The sequence below is a fragment of the Zosterops lateralis genome (genome assembly GCF_965231275.1).
Source record: "Zosterops lateralis genome assembly, chromosome: 4".
Lineage (NCBI taxonomy): Eukaryota > Metazoa > Chordata > Aves > Passeriformes > Zosteropidae > Zosterops > Zosterops lateralis.
This window is the reverse complement of record NC_139765.1, coordinates 17,091,904-17,106,189: the sequence shown is the minus strand read 5'-3', so window position 1 is coordinate 17,106,189 and position 14,286 is coordinate 17,091,904. Positions and strand designations below refer to the sequence as shown.

General features: G+C 38.9%; 1 protein-coding gene across 5 annotated transcripts in view; it reads right to left on the bottom strand.

Annotated features, from left to right (window-relative positions):
* Nucleotides 1-4,250: 4,250 nt before the first annotated feature.
* The window catches only part of CAPRIN2 (caprin family member 2), a 32,622-nt gene continuing 22,586 nt past the window's right edge, over nucleotides 4,251-14,286 (bottom strand). For 2 of the 5 annotated variants that reach the window (XM_083860194.1, XM_083860198.1), the window contains 7 exons: nucleotides 13,846-13,956; nucleotides 13,076-13,228; nucleotides 10,380-10,563; nucleotides 8,631-8,816; nucleotides 7,380-7,480; nucleotides 6,600-6,666; nucleotides 4,251-5,151 (listed from right to left, as the gene is read on the bottom strand). In XM_083860194.1, the coding sequence (XP_083716320.1) occupies nucleotides 4,583-5,151; nucleotides 6,600-6,666; nucleotides 7,380-7,480; nucleotides 8,631-8,816; nucleotides 10,380-10,563; nucleotides 13,076-13,228; nucleotides 13,846-13,956 (1,371 nt within the window). In that variant the 3' untranslated portion in view covers nucleotides 4,251-4,582. The remainder of the gene's footprint in view (nucleotides 5,152-6,599; nucleotides 6,667-7,379; nucleotides 7,481-8,630; nucleotides 8,817-10,379; nucleotides 10,564-13,075; nucleotides 13,229-13,845; nucleotides 13,957-14,286) is intronic. The other 3 variants (XM_083860196.1, XM_083860195.1, XM_083860197.1) reach the window with 3 other exon arrangements.

Below are 14,286 nucleotides of genomic sequence, written 5' to 3'. Positions count from 1 at the left end.
AAATCAGACCTGGTTCTTTACAGGGTTGCCATCAAGGTAACTGTTAAATTCAAGAACTTTGGGGAAAACTTGAAAATCCTTACATCTTGCAGGTTACTTGCAATTAGTCCTTTGACTTTTGGTGGCTTTGAAGCGCACTCTAATGAGGTCTCAGCTGCAAGTAACACACTTGCTGCTGGTATAGAATAACCCCTCTCTTTTCATGCCAACCAAGTCCCTTTAGGACAGCACCTGGTTGTAAGTTGTAGTTAATAACAGACACTCCTGAAAAAGCATAAGGAAGAAAACAGCACTGCTCTGTGTGATGTGCTACAGACTAAAAGCAAACCACTGTTTCCAATGCAGGGTTTATTTCACTGTAGTAAACTAATGACTAAATAATAACTAATGATCACTGAAGTGATTGGATTAGTATTTAGCATATAGCCTTCATTCCATACCAACCGCATCTCAAACCTCACTCTAGGGCCCAAAAGCTGTATGAACTAATACTTTCCAGCCAGATTAGTACTTCACAATATTCTTTTTGAAGTATAACACTGCCAGGAAACATTCCATCCACAAATACAAATACATTAGGGCTTTTTATTCCTAATAGAATTATTTATAGTTGGGAGAAAATTAAGTTGATCAGAGACTTGTGAACAAGTGTGAATTAACTAGGATTAATTAATTTTTACCAGGTAATGGTACTGTATCTCTCCAATTATAATTCACAACAGACTTTTCATATCCTTCACAAGACCTGTATAGGTTTAATAAAGAGCTAGCAAGGATGATCTGCAGCAGATAAATGTATTCCAATTCTTCAGACACGTGCCCTTGATCAGAGTTAAAATTCCAAAGCCATCTCGCTGTTTTGTTGGAGTAGCTGTAGATAAAGCAGTCAGGAAGGAAAAGGCACCTAAACTTAACCCGCAGGATAGAGCAGTGACATTCTCTGCACCACCACTGTAGCAATGCAGGAAGGAGGTTTCCTTAGCTGCAGGAAGTCAGCCATGGCAGTGGTGAGAGATTATTCATTGTCTTCCCTCACTTCCATAACCTGGAAAAAACCCCACAAAAGTCACAAGTCCATTAGAATTTTGAAAACTTTAAGGAAGCCTTTCCCACAGTTGAACCCACTTGAGCTGGCAGCTCAGCCTCACACAGCCAACTCCCCTCCAGTGGGACAGGGAAAAGAACTGGAAAGGCAAAAGTGAGAAAGCCTGTGGGTATAGATAAAGACAATTTAACAGGTAAAGCAGAAGTTCAAGCAAAGCCAAGCAAGGAAATCATTCACCACTTCCTATGGGCAGGCAGGTTTTCAGCCATTTCCAGGCTCCATCACATGTAATGGTGACTTCAGATGTCAGACACCATAACTCAAATGGACCCCTCTCTTCCTTCTTCCCCTAGCTTGTATTGCTAAGCACATCATCATCTGGTCTGGTGTATCCCTTGGGTCAGTTGGGATCAGCTGTCCTGATCTTCCCAAATCCTTGTGCTCCCTCAGCCCACTGCCTGGTGGGGCAGTGTGAGAGGCAGAAAGGGCCTTTGTATGCAAGGCCCGCTTGGTAATAACCAAAACATCCCTGAGTTATAGACACTCTTTTGGTCACAAATCCAAAATACAGCCCTATACCAGTTACTCTGATTAAAATTAACTCTCTCCCAGCCAAACCATTACACTCATTTCAGGGTAGTTCCAATAGTTCACTGATGACAAGAGAAGGAAAACCAGAAATTTACTCACTATGAAAATATATTATTTCTTACTTTTAAAGTTTATCTTCAGCAGGCTGCACAAGAGAAGTAAATCAGAGAGAATTTAGGTGGTATCCAATTTGCACAGCAGACAGCAATAGGAAATTTAGCAGAATGATGATGCCCTTTTGTATGTTCTATTTAGACCCAATTATAATCCTTACATAGTTAAGGCATTTTGCCTAATGCAATCATCCAATCAACTTCATTTAACAATTACTGAGGAAAAAGGAGTGTAAATACAAGGTACACTGTCAGACAGTATTTACATGAAAACTACACAGTGAAGTATTTCCAGGCTGTGAAACTCACCTGTTAAAGGCTTTGCCCAGAAGCAGAATAAAGAACTAAGTCATTGATCTGGACATATGACTAGACTAAAACTGTGTCAGTAGAAAATGCACAGAAATATTCTGAAGTAATTTGAGAAGCTTTCAAAAACATTAATTAGTGTAGAAGCATAATGAGATATCCCTACCCTAGAGCTTAGCATCATGGAAAAATCACATGACATAACATTTTTAGGTATTTTGGAGATCAGAATAGCAATTTTCTACCAGTGGATTTTGGCCAGCTATGAGTATGGAAAAAAGGTACTTGGCTTGGTCTTCTGCAGTGTTTTTTTAAAACACAGTCTTTGCATTTAAGGTTCAGTTACAGTCTCTTGAGTTGCTTCTAGTCTGAAACCTTCTTTAAGACAGTATCTATCCAGTTGTATTTACCCTCCTTTTTGTAACAGAGGTTAATAAAACCTGTGTTCACAGCTGGCTAAAAATACAGTGAAAACCAATAGTTCTAGCTAAAAAGGTACTATGTGAAAAACTCACAGGATTAAATCAATAATTTTTTAGTTATTCTAAGGGATGAAACTTCTCCAAGTTGCGTATTTTTTTCAATAAAAAATAGCAGGACAAAACCAGACATTTTATTTTAAAGTAGCTACTATTGTAGAGATTATTGTAATTCATACTGATAAAGGCTAAAATCCATTACATGACCTATGGTCAAGGAATTATATTAGATTTTTGTATTTGATCTTACCTGCACAATTATAATTATTAGCTGTAACTGTGTACTCTTTTAAGCAAGGAATGTAAAAATCCATCTTATGCAAGATACAGCTCTGAAATTGAAGTGCTTACCCCACATCTAGTTAAACTGTGACTTGCTCTGCAAATAAACCTCTTTGTTGGCTAAGGTCAGAACTAGCATGTCTAAAAATACAGGTTTAGTGTACAATAGTTAAGGCTTGACATTTTTGTAGTGGTAAAAGCTAGGTTTCCCAAAACTTGTCCTACCTCAACTTCTCTCAAAATTTGCTAATGGAATTAAATCCAGACTCAAAATACAATCACCCTCAATCTGTACAAGAAAGCTGAGTTTGGAACAAAATCAAGATCTTTATGCCAGTAACTGTATGAAGTAATGCCAGACCTATTTTGGCATCTGCATGATAGCAAGGGCTAACTGAAGGTGGAAGCTGTGAAACCACTTAGCTAGAAACAGCAGCTTTATTACCGAGTGTGAAGTTTAATCAGGTTAGGTTCTTACTTCTGTTTAAGTAAGCAGATAGCTCAGCTGCTTTCACTTTGCTTCAGCCTTAGATCTAACAGTGAGACTTGTGCACTGGCTAGTTTAGTACACTCAGATCAAGTGCTTTCTACTGTTAAAACAATTTACTTAAGCTTTTGAAAGGAGAGCAAGCCAATTACCTACCTTCTTTCTAGTATATATTACCATTTTAAACATTGAAACTATTTATAGTATTTGACACTGCAGCTTAGACAAGAACACACATCATGGCTGTTCAGTTCTCAGGCCACGAGACTACTAAAGGCTGGTCAAATAGCCCAAGACCTTTAAGAAAGGAACTTCAGAAATGCTTCCCAGCATTTGTGTTCAGATTTGATGAACAATGCAAGTACCAGGCTTCAACTACAGATACCAAGTTCCTCAGCAGTTCTCTGAAATGAGGAAATAACCTGTATTAAAATCTGACTCAAGTCTCATGCAGGGGGGGAAGCCATACACATTTATGCTTCATATAGTTGAATTTTAACTTTAAAATATATTGCAGATGAATAACAGTGTAAGCCAGCCCCTTCAGTGACTGTTTGCAGGTTTAAGAATTTCAACTACTTCACTATTGAAGCACTGATGCTATGACCATGCTAGATTTTGACAGGTTATGTGTTTAAAAGTAGTTCTAATGAAGCATGTAGCACTGCACTTGTAATTTCCTGTCCTTTTAGGTAGTCTCTTGACCTTTAGAAAGAAAAAAAGGTAGCTAAATCTTGAATTCATTTTTATCAAGGTAACATTCTTGAGAATGGCATTAAGCACAAACTAAAACAATCCCAGTTAAATACAAGTTACCCTAAGTTATTGAAACTTGGAGACCAGTTCTGTGTAATATTTATGTACACCCCACATCAGGAAAAAGGTCAGTGATAGGTCTTAACATCAAAACCACGAGCAAGAGTAATACTAAAATGCATATTAACTTGTTTTATTGAGGCACAACAAGGCATTGTGAATAGCCCATACTGAGGCAATCAATAGTGTAGTAAGCTGGACATTAATACAGTTTAGGGTAAGTGCAAACAATATACATTCACAGCTTTATTAGCAAGGCTACATCAAAACTGATAAAGTGCCAAATTAGTGCTGATTCAGTACCCCAACTCCATGATTTCACCTTGCAAAACAGGACCACCAATTCCCCCCAATAATGGAACCACATATCCTCTATAAAGTCAGTAGTAAGTGCAAAGCTAGTCCCACCCCCCTCACCAAGGTGTTTGGAGCAGCTCTTTTGTAAACATTGCACTGGATTTTAGTCCTGATAAAGGAGGTATCCCGAAAAGGTGGAGTATTTCCAGCTACTTCCATAGATGGCTCCCCGATGCAGCCGTAGCCAGATCTGATCTCCCTGGAACAGCTGCAGGACTGCATGATTACTGGCTGTTTCATGGTCAGGAGCCCCATCATTTGCATATGCTGACACAAGGACCTCTTCATTCTTCATGAGATTCACATACAGAGGGACATTTACAGCCAATTTCAGCATGTGGAAGATGAAGACATAGGTACCATTCACCGGACAGTTGAACCTACCAAACTGGATATCAAAAGTTTCTCCAAGGTTGTTCAGCAACAGGTCAAACACAATGGGCTGGTCCAGAGTTCCAGGGGCCAGGTTGGATGTTCGAGCAGCAGAGAAAGCGACCCTCATCTGCTGCGGGAGTGGGTAGACATGCACTGGGAGTATGGTGGCAGCCTGGCTCGTCACCGGCATATCCACAGGAGTGATGCTGCGAGAGTCTCCCTGCCCAGAGTCCCCACTGTTAAAGGTCTCATTGTCTCGTTCTGGGCTGCTCACCTGAGAGGAGTCACTCCACCCTGCTGTTAAGAACCATTAGCAGTGGTAAGTACTACAACAGAAGGATACCCTTAAGCCTGTGGGCATCATCTTAAGCAGCAAGTATACAGGCTTTGCAGCAGATTGTTCTTTGAGCCACAGCAAGCTGTCAAAGCAATCCAGTGAAAACAGAACTTTGAAGCTCACTTACATTCATCACACTTGCATTGAGCAAGATGGGACATAACTGGGCTATGAACAATTACTTCTTATACTTCCAAGTAGGAGAGGGCAGTAGGTTGTAATAGGTTTAAATTTAATGTGTTATGTCAACTTAAAAAGCATATGCTAACTTCTGAGAGGAAATAAAATGTAATTGCTGAAAACACTGACAAAGTTAGAGCCAAGTCATCTTTGAGATCTCAATTTTCACTTCATGTTACTCACTGTTCTTCTGTAGTTGCATTTGGAGTAGACCTTGTCAACTTACAAGGCTAGAATATTTTAAGTCTGACAAGTTAGAGTTGGTTTTAAGTTTTGTGCACCTCACTCTACAAAATAAAGCTGTTAATCTTTTCAAATATCCAAGTTAAAAGGATCTAGAATGAAAACAATAAATCCAAAAAATTTAGAGCAGCCACACTTAAGTTACAAACCATTGTTATTTCCACTGGAAAACAACATGTTAAGACAGACAAAATAAGAGCTTAATGCTAATGAGTATTTCCATCAGCTGTTAATTCACCATGATCTCATATTTGGTTCCCTTCTGAAATATATTCTATGAATCATCCCTCAAGCTAGGATATGACCTCCTTTATCCTAAAACAGCTTCCACAATATATCCTTTAGTTCTTAAAATAGTGATCTACAGCTACTCTTCATCTCACTTCTGACCTGTAGCTCTGGAAGTCCATCTTTTTCCAGCACATACAGTGAGAACAACTCTTCTTGTTTCCAACTCTTCAAAACACATGCTATTCATGATTGGACTCAACTAGCCTTATTTCTTTTGGTTTTATACTCCACTATGGAAATACAGAGTAAACCTGTATTATCAAATACATTTTCATAGAAAAAAAATATTTTACAGAGTCTCAGTGATCTGATAGCCTATCCAGAATACGGGGAGGCTACACAATTAAAGGAAGAAACCCAGTGTTTCTTCCCTGAACGCAGAGAACTGCCCTATGTGTGTTTTCCTAGTCAGGCTATTTGTGAAGCTCAGTAAGTGAACTTCATAAACACAAGCACCATTGTGCAAAAAATTTGACATGAAGACTCCAGACTGAGAATAGTGAAATTAAATATTCTGCTGTGCAATGCTGTGGAAAAACAGCACTCAAGCCTCCAGCTAAGCTTGGTTAACTTACACCAAGGTCGATCTGTTAGGTGAGTGATGGTATTCTGCTTTTCACACTGTTCCCAGTAACACCCCAGCTGCAATGCTCAAGCATGTACCGGACTATTGGGGGCCTGATATTGGCCTTACCTCTGGAATTTGCTCGAGGACCACTACTTATCCCACCTCGTTTATAGCACTGCTGGTAATTAACATCCTAAAAAAAGAAGTGTTAGGAAGATGGCTATAAGCAAATCTGAAGTCATGTGAGGCAAACACTTTTTTGCACAATTAATTCAATCTCTAGAACACAGTGACAAAGTTCAGAAATAAGGTGTAGATAAACAGCTTTACTTATGGAAAATTTACTTCTATAATAGCTTGTATGAAATTAAAGATCTACTTTGATGCCTGTTGTAGCAAGTTGCTTTCTGAACTGTGGACTCAGTTGAGGTTACTGAGCACTACCTTAAAGTCTCAAGTCTCTTCAAAGTCCATGAGCCTGCACAGAAGACATTGACCAACCCTTCTCACACGAGGAACCTTTGCCTTCTTTCTTACGGTTGGGTTTTTTTTTGGCCTAGCCATTGTCAGCCAGTTCATTTAGGAGCTCATTATTTTACATTGAAGCATTTTAATGAACCAACTTTAAACTAATAGACCAGACTCATACAATGTTATTTACCATCTGTTTACATTCCAAAGACTCCTTTCAGATGAAAATCAACCTGTCATACAGAGACGTTACCTGTCTGAACCGACTTATTTCAGCTGCTGTCTATCATTCCACAAAAGGGTTTGTCTGTGAAACAAAACTAACCTCTAGCTTCTAAGTAATAGTTCACCTGCTAAGATAATGAAAAAACTACCATGTTAGAAGATTTGGCTCCTGTACAGTGGAAGGCTACTGGAAATAAAGTCAATACTTACCCTCTGAGAATATGGCATTCCAGCATAATCTCTACCAGGAAACTGTAGCTGGCCATAGTTGCCGTTAGTTAATGAAGGTGAACCTCTGTAAGCATCAAAACCTGTTCAAATAAAGTTGATTATTCAGTATCATTCATTGTTTGATTTACAGTAAAAGTCCAGGTACAGTACAAGAATATAACTACAGCCCTTTTTTTGGCAATTATGTACATTAAGTTATGCAGTAACAGAGCTATTCTAAAATTTGGAATTGAATAGGAAAAAGCTGAAAAGCTTGCTAAATCCAGAAACAGGATTAAGATACACTTTCTTTTCTGTTACACACTCTGAGCTATTACTGGTACACATTTAGGGGCTACTATAATATTTTGCATCTTTAGCTATTAACTTCAGTGATTATTTAACTACCAAAGCAGAGCTGCAAGTAATTTCATACCAGACACCACTGAACCCCAGACTGCTGTTAAGTCAGAACTATAAAACTCATCATCTGGTACATGTTCCTACAAGGTACTGAGCAGGCTCAGTCTGTGATAGGTACTTCAGCTGTTGGACTAAGTGCCCTTCCACTCCAAAGGGGAATCAGCCAGAATCTTCAGCTGGTAGCTAGGAACAACTTTAATTTAGTAACTTCTTAAAAGTCTGCTGAAACTCTCTATAGTACTTCATCTAGCAGCAAAAGAATAACTGGTCTGCAGAGACCAAATAAGCCTCCTCTTAAAACTCTTCACTTTATAATTCATCTAGAAGGGCACTTCACTTCTGGGAGCCTCTCCCCTATCCTGGTTTCTGCTGGTAATATTAAAGTGAGCAGTGCTAAGCAAAAAGTGCCTTATTTTGGGCAAACACAGCAAATGATTCCTGAAGAGAAAGATGCCTACCCAGTTTGTCAGCAAGATGCCAAGAGAAAGAATTAAGTGGGTAAAAAGTTCAGAACAGAAAAAAGACTGCCAACAGGAAACTCCATATGAGTAATCTAATAACTTATTAATGAAAGTTTCTATTTTCATATTTAGGCAAGCTATGAAATTGCTCTGGCATTTGGCCTGACATCTCAAGTACAGGGACCACAAATAGAAGTCAGAATGAACTTCCTTAAATTCTGCAACAGAGGGCCCCATTCTCTGCACATTGCCCTTAAAGTCTTGAGATATTTCACACATTGAACATGAATTTAATACTGTGTTGTGTTAAATCACCTTCTACTGGCAGTACATTAGATCCTTAGGATGATAGTAAATACAGACATACCTTTGTACCCACCAGGGGAGCGATAGGAATTCGCCAGCGACCTTCCACCTCTAGCAGACCCTCTGACAGACCCACGACTGTTGAGGTAAGGCTGAGGAGGTCTGGGAATAACATTAGCCTGTGCTGGATAAAAGGCAAGGCTACCATTGCTAACAGGAACAGCTCCATCAGGTTGATAGTTCACTGCTTAAAACAGAAGGCACAGATAAATCAAAGCTTTTTATAACCACAGTAAGTTACCACACACAGAAGCAAGGGCAGTATTAGGACATTCAGAGACCAATTAAGCTGCTCTGAATATTCTGTTCTTCTATCCCTTCATTACTTCATTTAAGTGATTGGATCCCTTTGTTTCCTAAAGTGTAGTGCTTGTTAAAATTTACTATAGACAGCACAGGCTCTCAGTGTAAGCATTCAGCAAGAGTCAGTTGCACAGGTGAGAACAAGTTTCATGCCAGCAGCATGAAAATACCCAATCTAGGTTAAAAATCAAGTAAAATTGATTAAGAATTTTCACTGATAAACTAGGTCACCTCAGTATTGACATCCCTCAAAGCAGCGAGACAAACTCCATCATGCTTGGATAGCAGTAAGATAACTAGGGAAAGTAGATATTTGGGTTCAGTCTCTTCAATAGACATTCCTACCATGTACCAGGCAGTTCAATTCCAAGCAAAATGTATTCAAGAATACTTTTCGCTCACAAGGGTGAGTGAGTAGTTTGCTTAAAGTACAAACCTTGCAACCATGAATGTACTTCCACAAGGCCATGCTTTATTTCAATCCAAAAAGCTTAAAATTGATCCAGAACAATAGCATAAACCCCTGTGTGAAGTCTGCAGGGCCATTGCACAAAGCCAATAAAAAAATTATAATTTCCACCAAAACATCCAAGGCTTATCACCAGTAGTCTCAGTGATGAGGAGCATTGAAGCTAAACATGTTTTCCTTACTGCTACACTTTTCTTTTGAGTTCTTAATGTCTCATTGGGTTAAAGTTTCCTAATGCCTCATTAACTTCACACACTATCAGTCTGTTTCTAGTCTAAGACCTGTGAAAATCACTCTGGCACAAAAACAGCCATTGTAAATGACACTGCACTATTTAATTAGATGGATTTATGAATACAGGTCCCCAGCTGTCCCTTTCTTTCACCCTAAAACCTCAAGACATTTAGGGGCCAGTTTCATGTCAAATTAGTGTGTGCTATACAAACCCACCTCTTGCACCATCTGAACATCAAGTAAGTTTGTGTTGAATGCAACAGCTCAAGATCATTTACTAGCTCAGTATTTCTCAGGTCAGATTGAAAACTTATCCCAGATTTCCTACTTAGTATTCAGCAACTCCCAGGACTGACAGCACTATTACCAGAAACCAAATAGATGATCCCAAATAAGAGTATTTCATCACGCTACTATTCCAAGGAAATGATTGTTTGACTGGAAAGTATCACTGCATACTTGAATTTCTCACCCACTGGGAAATTCAGGCATGTAAGTGACAGTCTGTTCATCTAATACAGAAACAAGTTTGAACCAGTCTTTCAACCTGCTAGCAGTTTTGAAATAGTTTACATACCATCAATTACATTAGAGTTGATGTATGCCTAATATCAGACATTTATGTTGCACCTGTCAAGAATTTCCCTGGGTTAGAAGTACTCGCAGCACATGATAATGAATTTAAATGCTACTATAAACTAACATATTTAAAGACTGAAATATAGATGCAAGTGCAGTTCTTACCTGAAGACAGAGATTCTTGTGAAAGAGAAGTTTGTTCTGCAACATGAGAAGATTGCAACTGGCATTGAGGAGGAGTCTGTGTACTTGCTGTGGAGAAACTCTGGTTATATCCTGCTGAATATGAAGAATCCTCTTTAATTTCCTGGTCTTTACGTGGAGGCAGTGGTGCATTCACTTTAAATACCTACATCATATTTGAAAAAAAGTGCTTTACACTACCAGCTAAAGTCTCTGCCTAATGCCACCACCCTACTATGCTGTGATTTGAATCCATGTGCTTTTTTAGTGTATTTCTAGAATACCAGCTGTTTCTTAATAACCAAAAGCATCATACATCAACCTGTCCTTTCCCTCTTAGTAAACTTACAGAACACACTCCTGTTTGGGTAGCTACTACCCAAGGAACAGCTTGATTGACCATAGCTACTGTACTCTGTCAGCAGAACAATTACCATACAACAAGCTGTTTTCCTTCTATGGGAAATCCACTGACTAGCTGTCCTGCAGCTCAAGCTGAATCTGGGACAGTCTATCCTGAGATGAGATATTCACATTTGGGAAGAATCTGGGTTTTTCTGCATGTCTTGGAACCTGATGTAACACTATCCACTCAAACACTGTAATAGACATCATTTACTCCTTCAGTAAATGGAGCTTCGTATTTCCTACTCCTTTAAAGTTCCTCAAGAGTAAACACTTAAACTAAGTCAGTCTTGTCATTCGAATGTTATAGTCTGGGCAGTACAACAACGAGCAGATATTACTGTTAGTTAAATCTAATAACCCAGACTTCAGTCACTCCAGTGACTGTATTACTTTATAGCCAATAACACAATTACCAGAAATAATGCTGTCAAAAGTGATAACTACTATCGACATCAAATAGGTAAAGTCTGTTTTGATTAAAAGGATCTAAATTTCACATGAAGAGATGTCAGCAGTACTGGTACTGAGTCTACAAGCGTATCCAACATTTTCAAAGTCTATAAACTCTCTGAAGACAGACTTGGGCAAAAGCCACAGCTAGATGATGCAAGAAACAGTTTCACAGTTTAACAATTCTTGCCATTTACAGATGCCCTATTAATTAAAAACCAAGAAATGAATACTTTTTCCAGGGTCAAAAAAAACCCAGTATTACCTCTAAGGCAGCATGGAAACAACTCATGATACATTTTGAACCATTGTGAAATAAAACAATCTTTGTTGATTTTGGCTTTTTGGTTGGGTTTTTTCTAATTTTTGATCACTTCATCAAGTGATCCAAAGCTATCCTTTTTCTAAGAGAAATTTGAGAATGCAGGGCAGTCAGGTTGTAAGCACCCAAGCACCCACATCCTGAGGCATTTGCAGCAAGTGGTCTACAGTGAGGATTACAGGTGGAATTCAAATCAAGGACTTGAGCTACAGGTCCAATCTGCCTTTAAGCTTCCATAAGCACAATAGCAGCAGCAATAGGATGTTTGAAGACCTGTAATCAGATACTTCCATTACTGTCACTGTGATGCCATTATTTGGCAGGGAATCATCATGGCTATCTACTCAAGTCTAATGGCTATGCTTTCCTGGCAGCAATGGGACTCTTAAGCAGTGTAGAGAAGCAGAAAACACTGCACTGCAAAGTTCAAGATTTCTACCATTACAAGAGGAAAACATCCTCATGACCTCTTCTGCAAATAGAGAAAACCAAGCAGAAAGTCAATGCAGTGATTTTACTACAGACCATACCAAGACGTCATGGAAGCTTTAGTTGTTAACTCCTCTGGTTTGAAAGGCTATTAGATACCTTCTTCCACCAGTTCCCACCACATATGTCTCAATACTGCAAGATAGATTGTCCAGCAAATTGTGAATTGCACTGGTACTTCTGTTAAAATGGAGAATGCCTTCAGAGAATCTAAAGCTTGTTTTTGAGAAGAACATTAAATCAATGTTTCTACCATCTTCTGAAGAATGTAGCAGAGTAAAGAATGTAGCCTTCCCTTCCCTGTACTTGAACTTAAGGAAATGGAGACTCTTCCTCTGAACTGCTCTAAGCCTGCACTGCAGATAACCAGGAAGTAGCTATGTTTGATACTATATTTTCAGGCCATACACAACTACTGATGTTCTACATTTGCAGTGAACATCTCAGACTGTGTGGTATATTTCCTAGATGTGTACAGTGACTACTTGTTAACAACATGGGATAATGAGCAACACCAGGCTTCCAAAAACATTTTCCTTTATTCTAGTGGATTGAATTTTACCCCACTGAAGCAAGCAGTATTAACAAGACAAACTCAGGCTTCTGAAAGCACTTTGTCCTAATATCTATATACTTCAGGATTCCCTTTCTCCAATGAAGTCTGTTTTATTTGAAATCTTTTCCCAAGAACAGTGTAAGTACAGTCCACCTTACTCTAGGGCACAGCTATCAGGCTCTTGATTTCAGGCCTGACTTCTCCCTCTTAGTTCCTTGAGGCTACTAAGATATCCTAGTATTAGTTTTTTGGCCCTATACAGAACAAAACCAGGATCTTTGTTCTTAGATGATCTGTTTTAAGTTCTGAAGGAATCAGAGAACCAGAGGAGTAATCTAGGTTTTATTGTTAAAACAATTTATCAAGTTCTGTACTATTCCAAGAGTAGTCAGGTCCTCAGTGTTAGTCCCACGTTACTCACATCATTGTCAATTCTGTGTGTTGCATACTTACAGTCTGCATAGCCTGAAAGGGAGCTGCTATTATTGTGACAGAGCTGCTGCTTGCTGGAGGAGACTGAAAGCTTTTCACTGGTGGCACTGATGGCATGGCAGTGCTTGAAGTAGGCAATGGTGACTGTGGCTCACTTGGGAGGGGAATAGTTGCCTGGGGGAAGAACACATGTAGTGAAAGGTCACTTGATAATTATCAGGCAGTAACAGAAGCAGTTAATTTGTTCTAAAGCCTAGACTGACAAGTCAGCAGTTTCTACAGGGTGACATTTGGACATAGTAGAGCTCCAAAATAGCTTTTGCTTACAATTTCAAATCTTGCTGTGCATCCTCAGCAAACAGTACTTCTATTGCAGTCTCTGCTGATTAAGTGACATGTGCCTATGAGCTACTATACATATCATTCTTTGGAATAATATCACAATAAAGAGACATTAGGTGCTTTTTCCCTACCGCTAAGAACACAGAATGCTTTCTGTTCCATTTAGTAACAGAAGATTGTTAGCCTGATATTAAAGATGACTTCTCTTTTCTGGAGGAACCTAGGAAATTTAGGGCATCTGATTTTTTTTCTTTCCCAACTTAATTACATTTCAGATTAAAAATAATGCTGAGTTGTCCAGACAAAGTATTAACTAGCATTAAGCCTCAGCTGTGCAAATGGCAAAATGAAGACTTAGGTATTTATAGGAATCAGGAATCAAAAAACCCCATGTCTAGAGCCTTACCATTTCAGCAACTTAAATATTTACCTTGCTTGTGATAGCTCACCTGGGAAATTTCAATCTTTTTAGGTATCAGTGGCTCAGAAATACATGAACTTGTCTGATACAGGGGCTGGGAAGTAAATTTCCCATTCTCTTGAGAAAGTGGTGTTGACGCCTAGAAGAAGCCATAATACACCTGCTATTACAAGTAGTACTACAGAGTTCTGGTAAAGCTACAGAACACCAGTGCAAAAGTTGAAACAAATGGATTTTGAAAGACCAGGACAAGCATTAACTCCAAAGCCAAAGTATTAAATAGTCATCTTAACCAAAGCTTCAAGTAATTAGCTTTAGAGATTCAGATTTAGATTACTCTTCTTCCACAACTGGTGGCACAACTAGCCCTACAAAGTCAGATCATTTTAAGGACCGTAGATTGCTTCAAGCACTTACAGTGAAGTTTGCAACACACCCGTCTCACTGAATTACATGGAAAGATACGTTG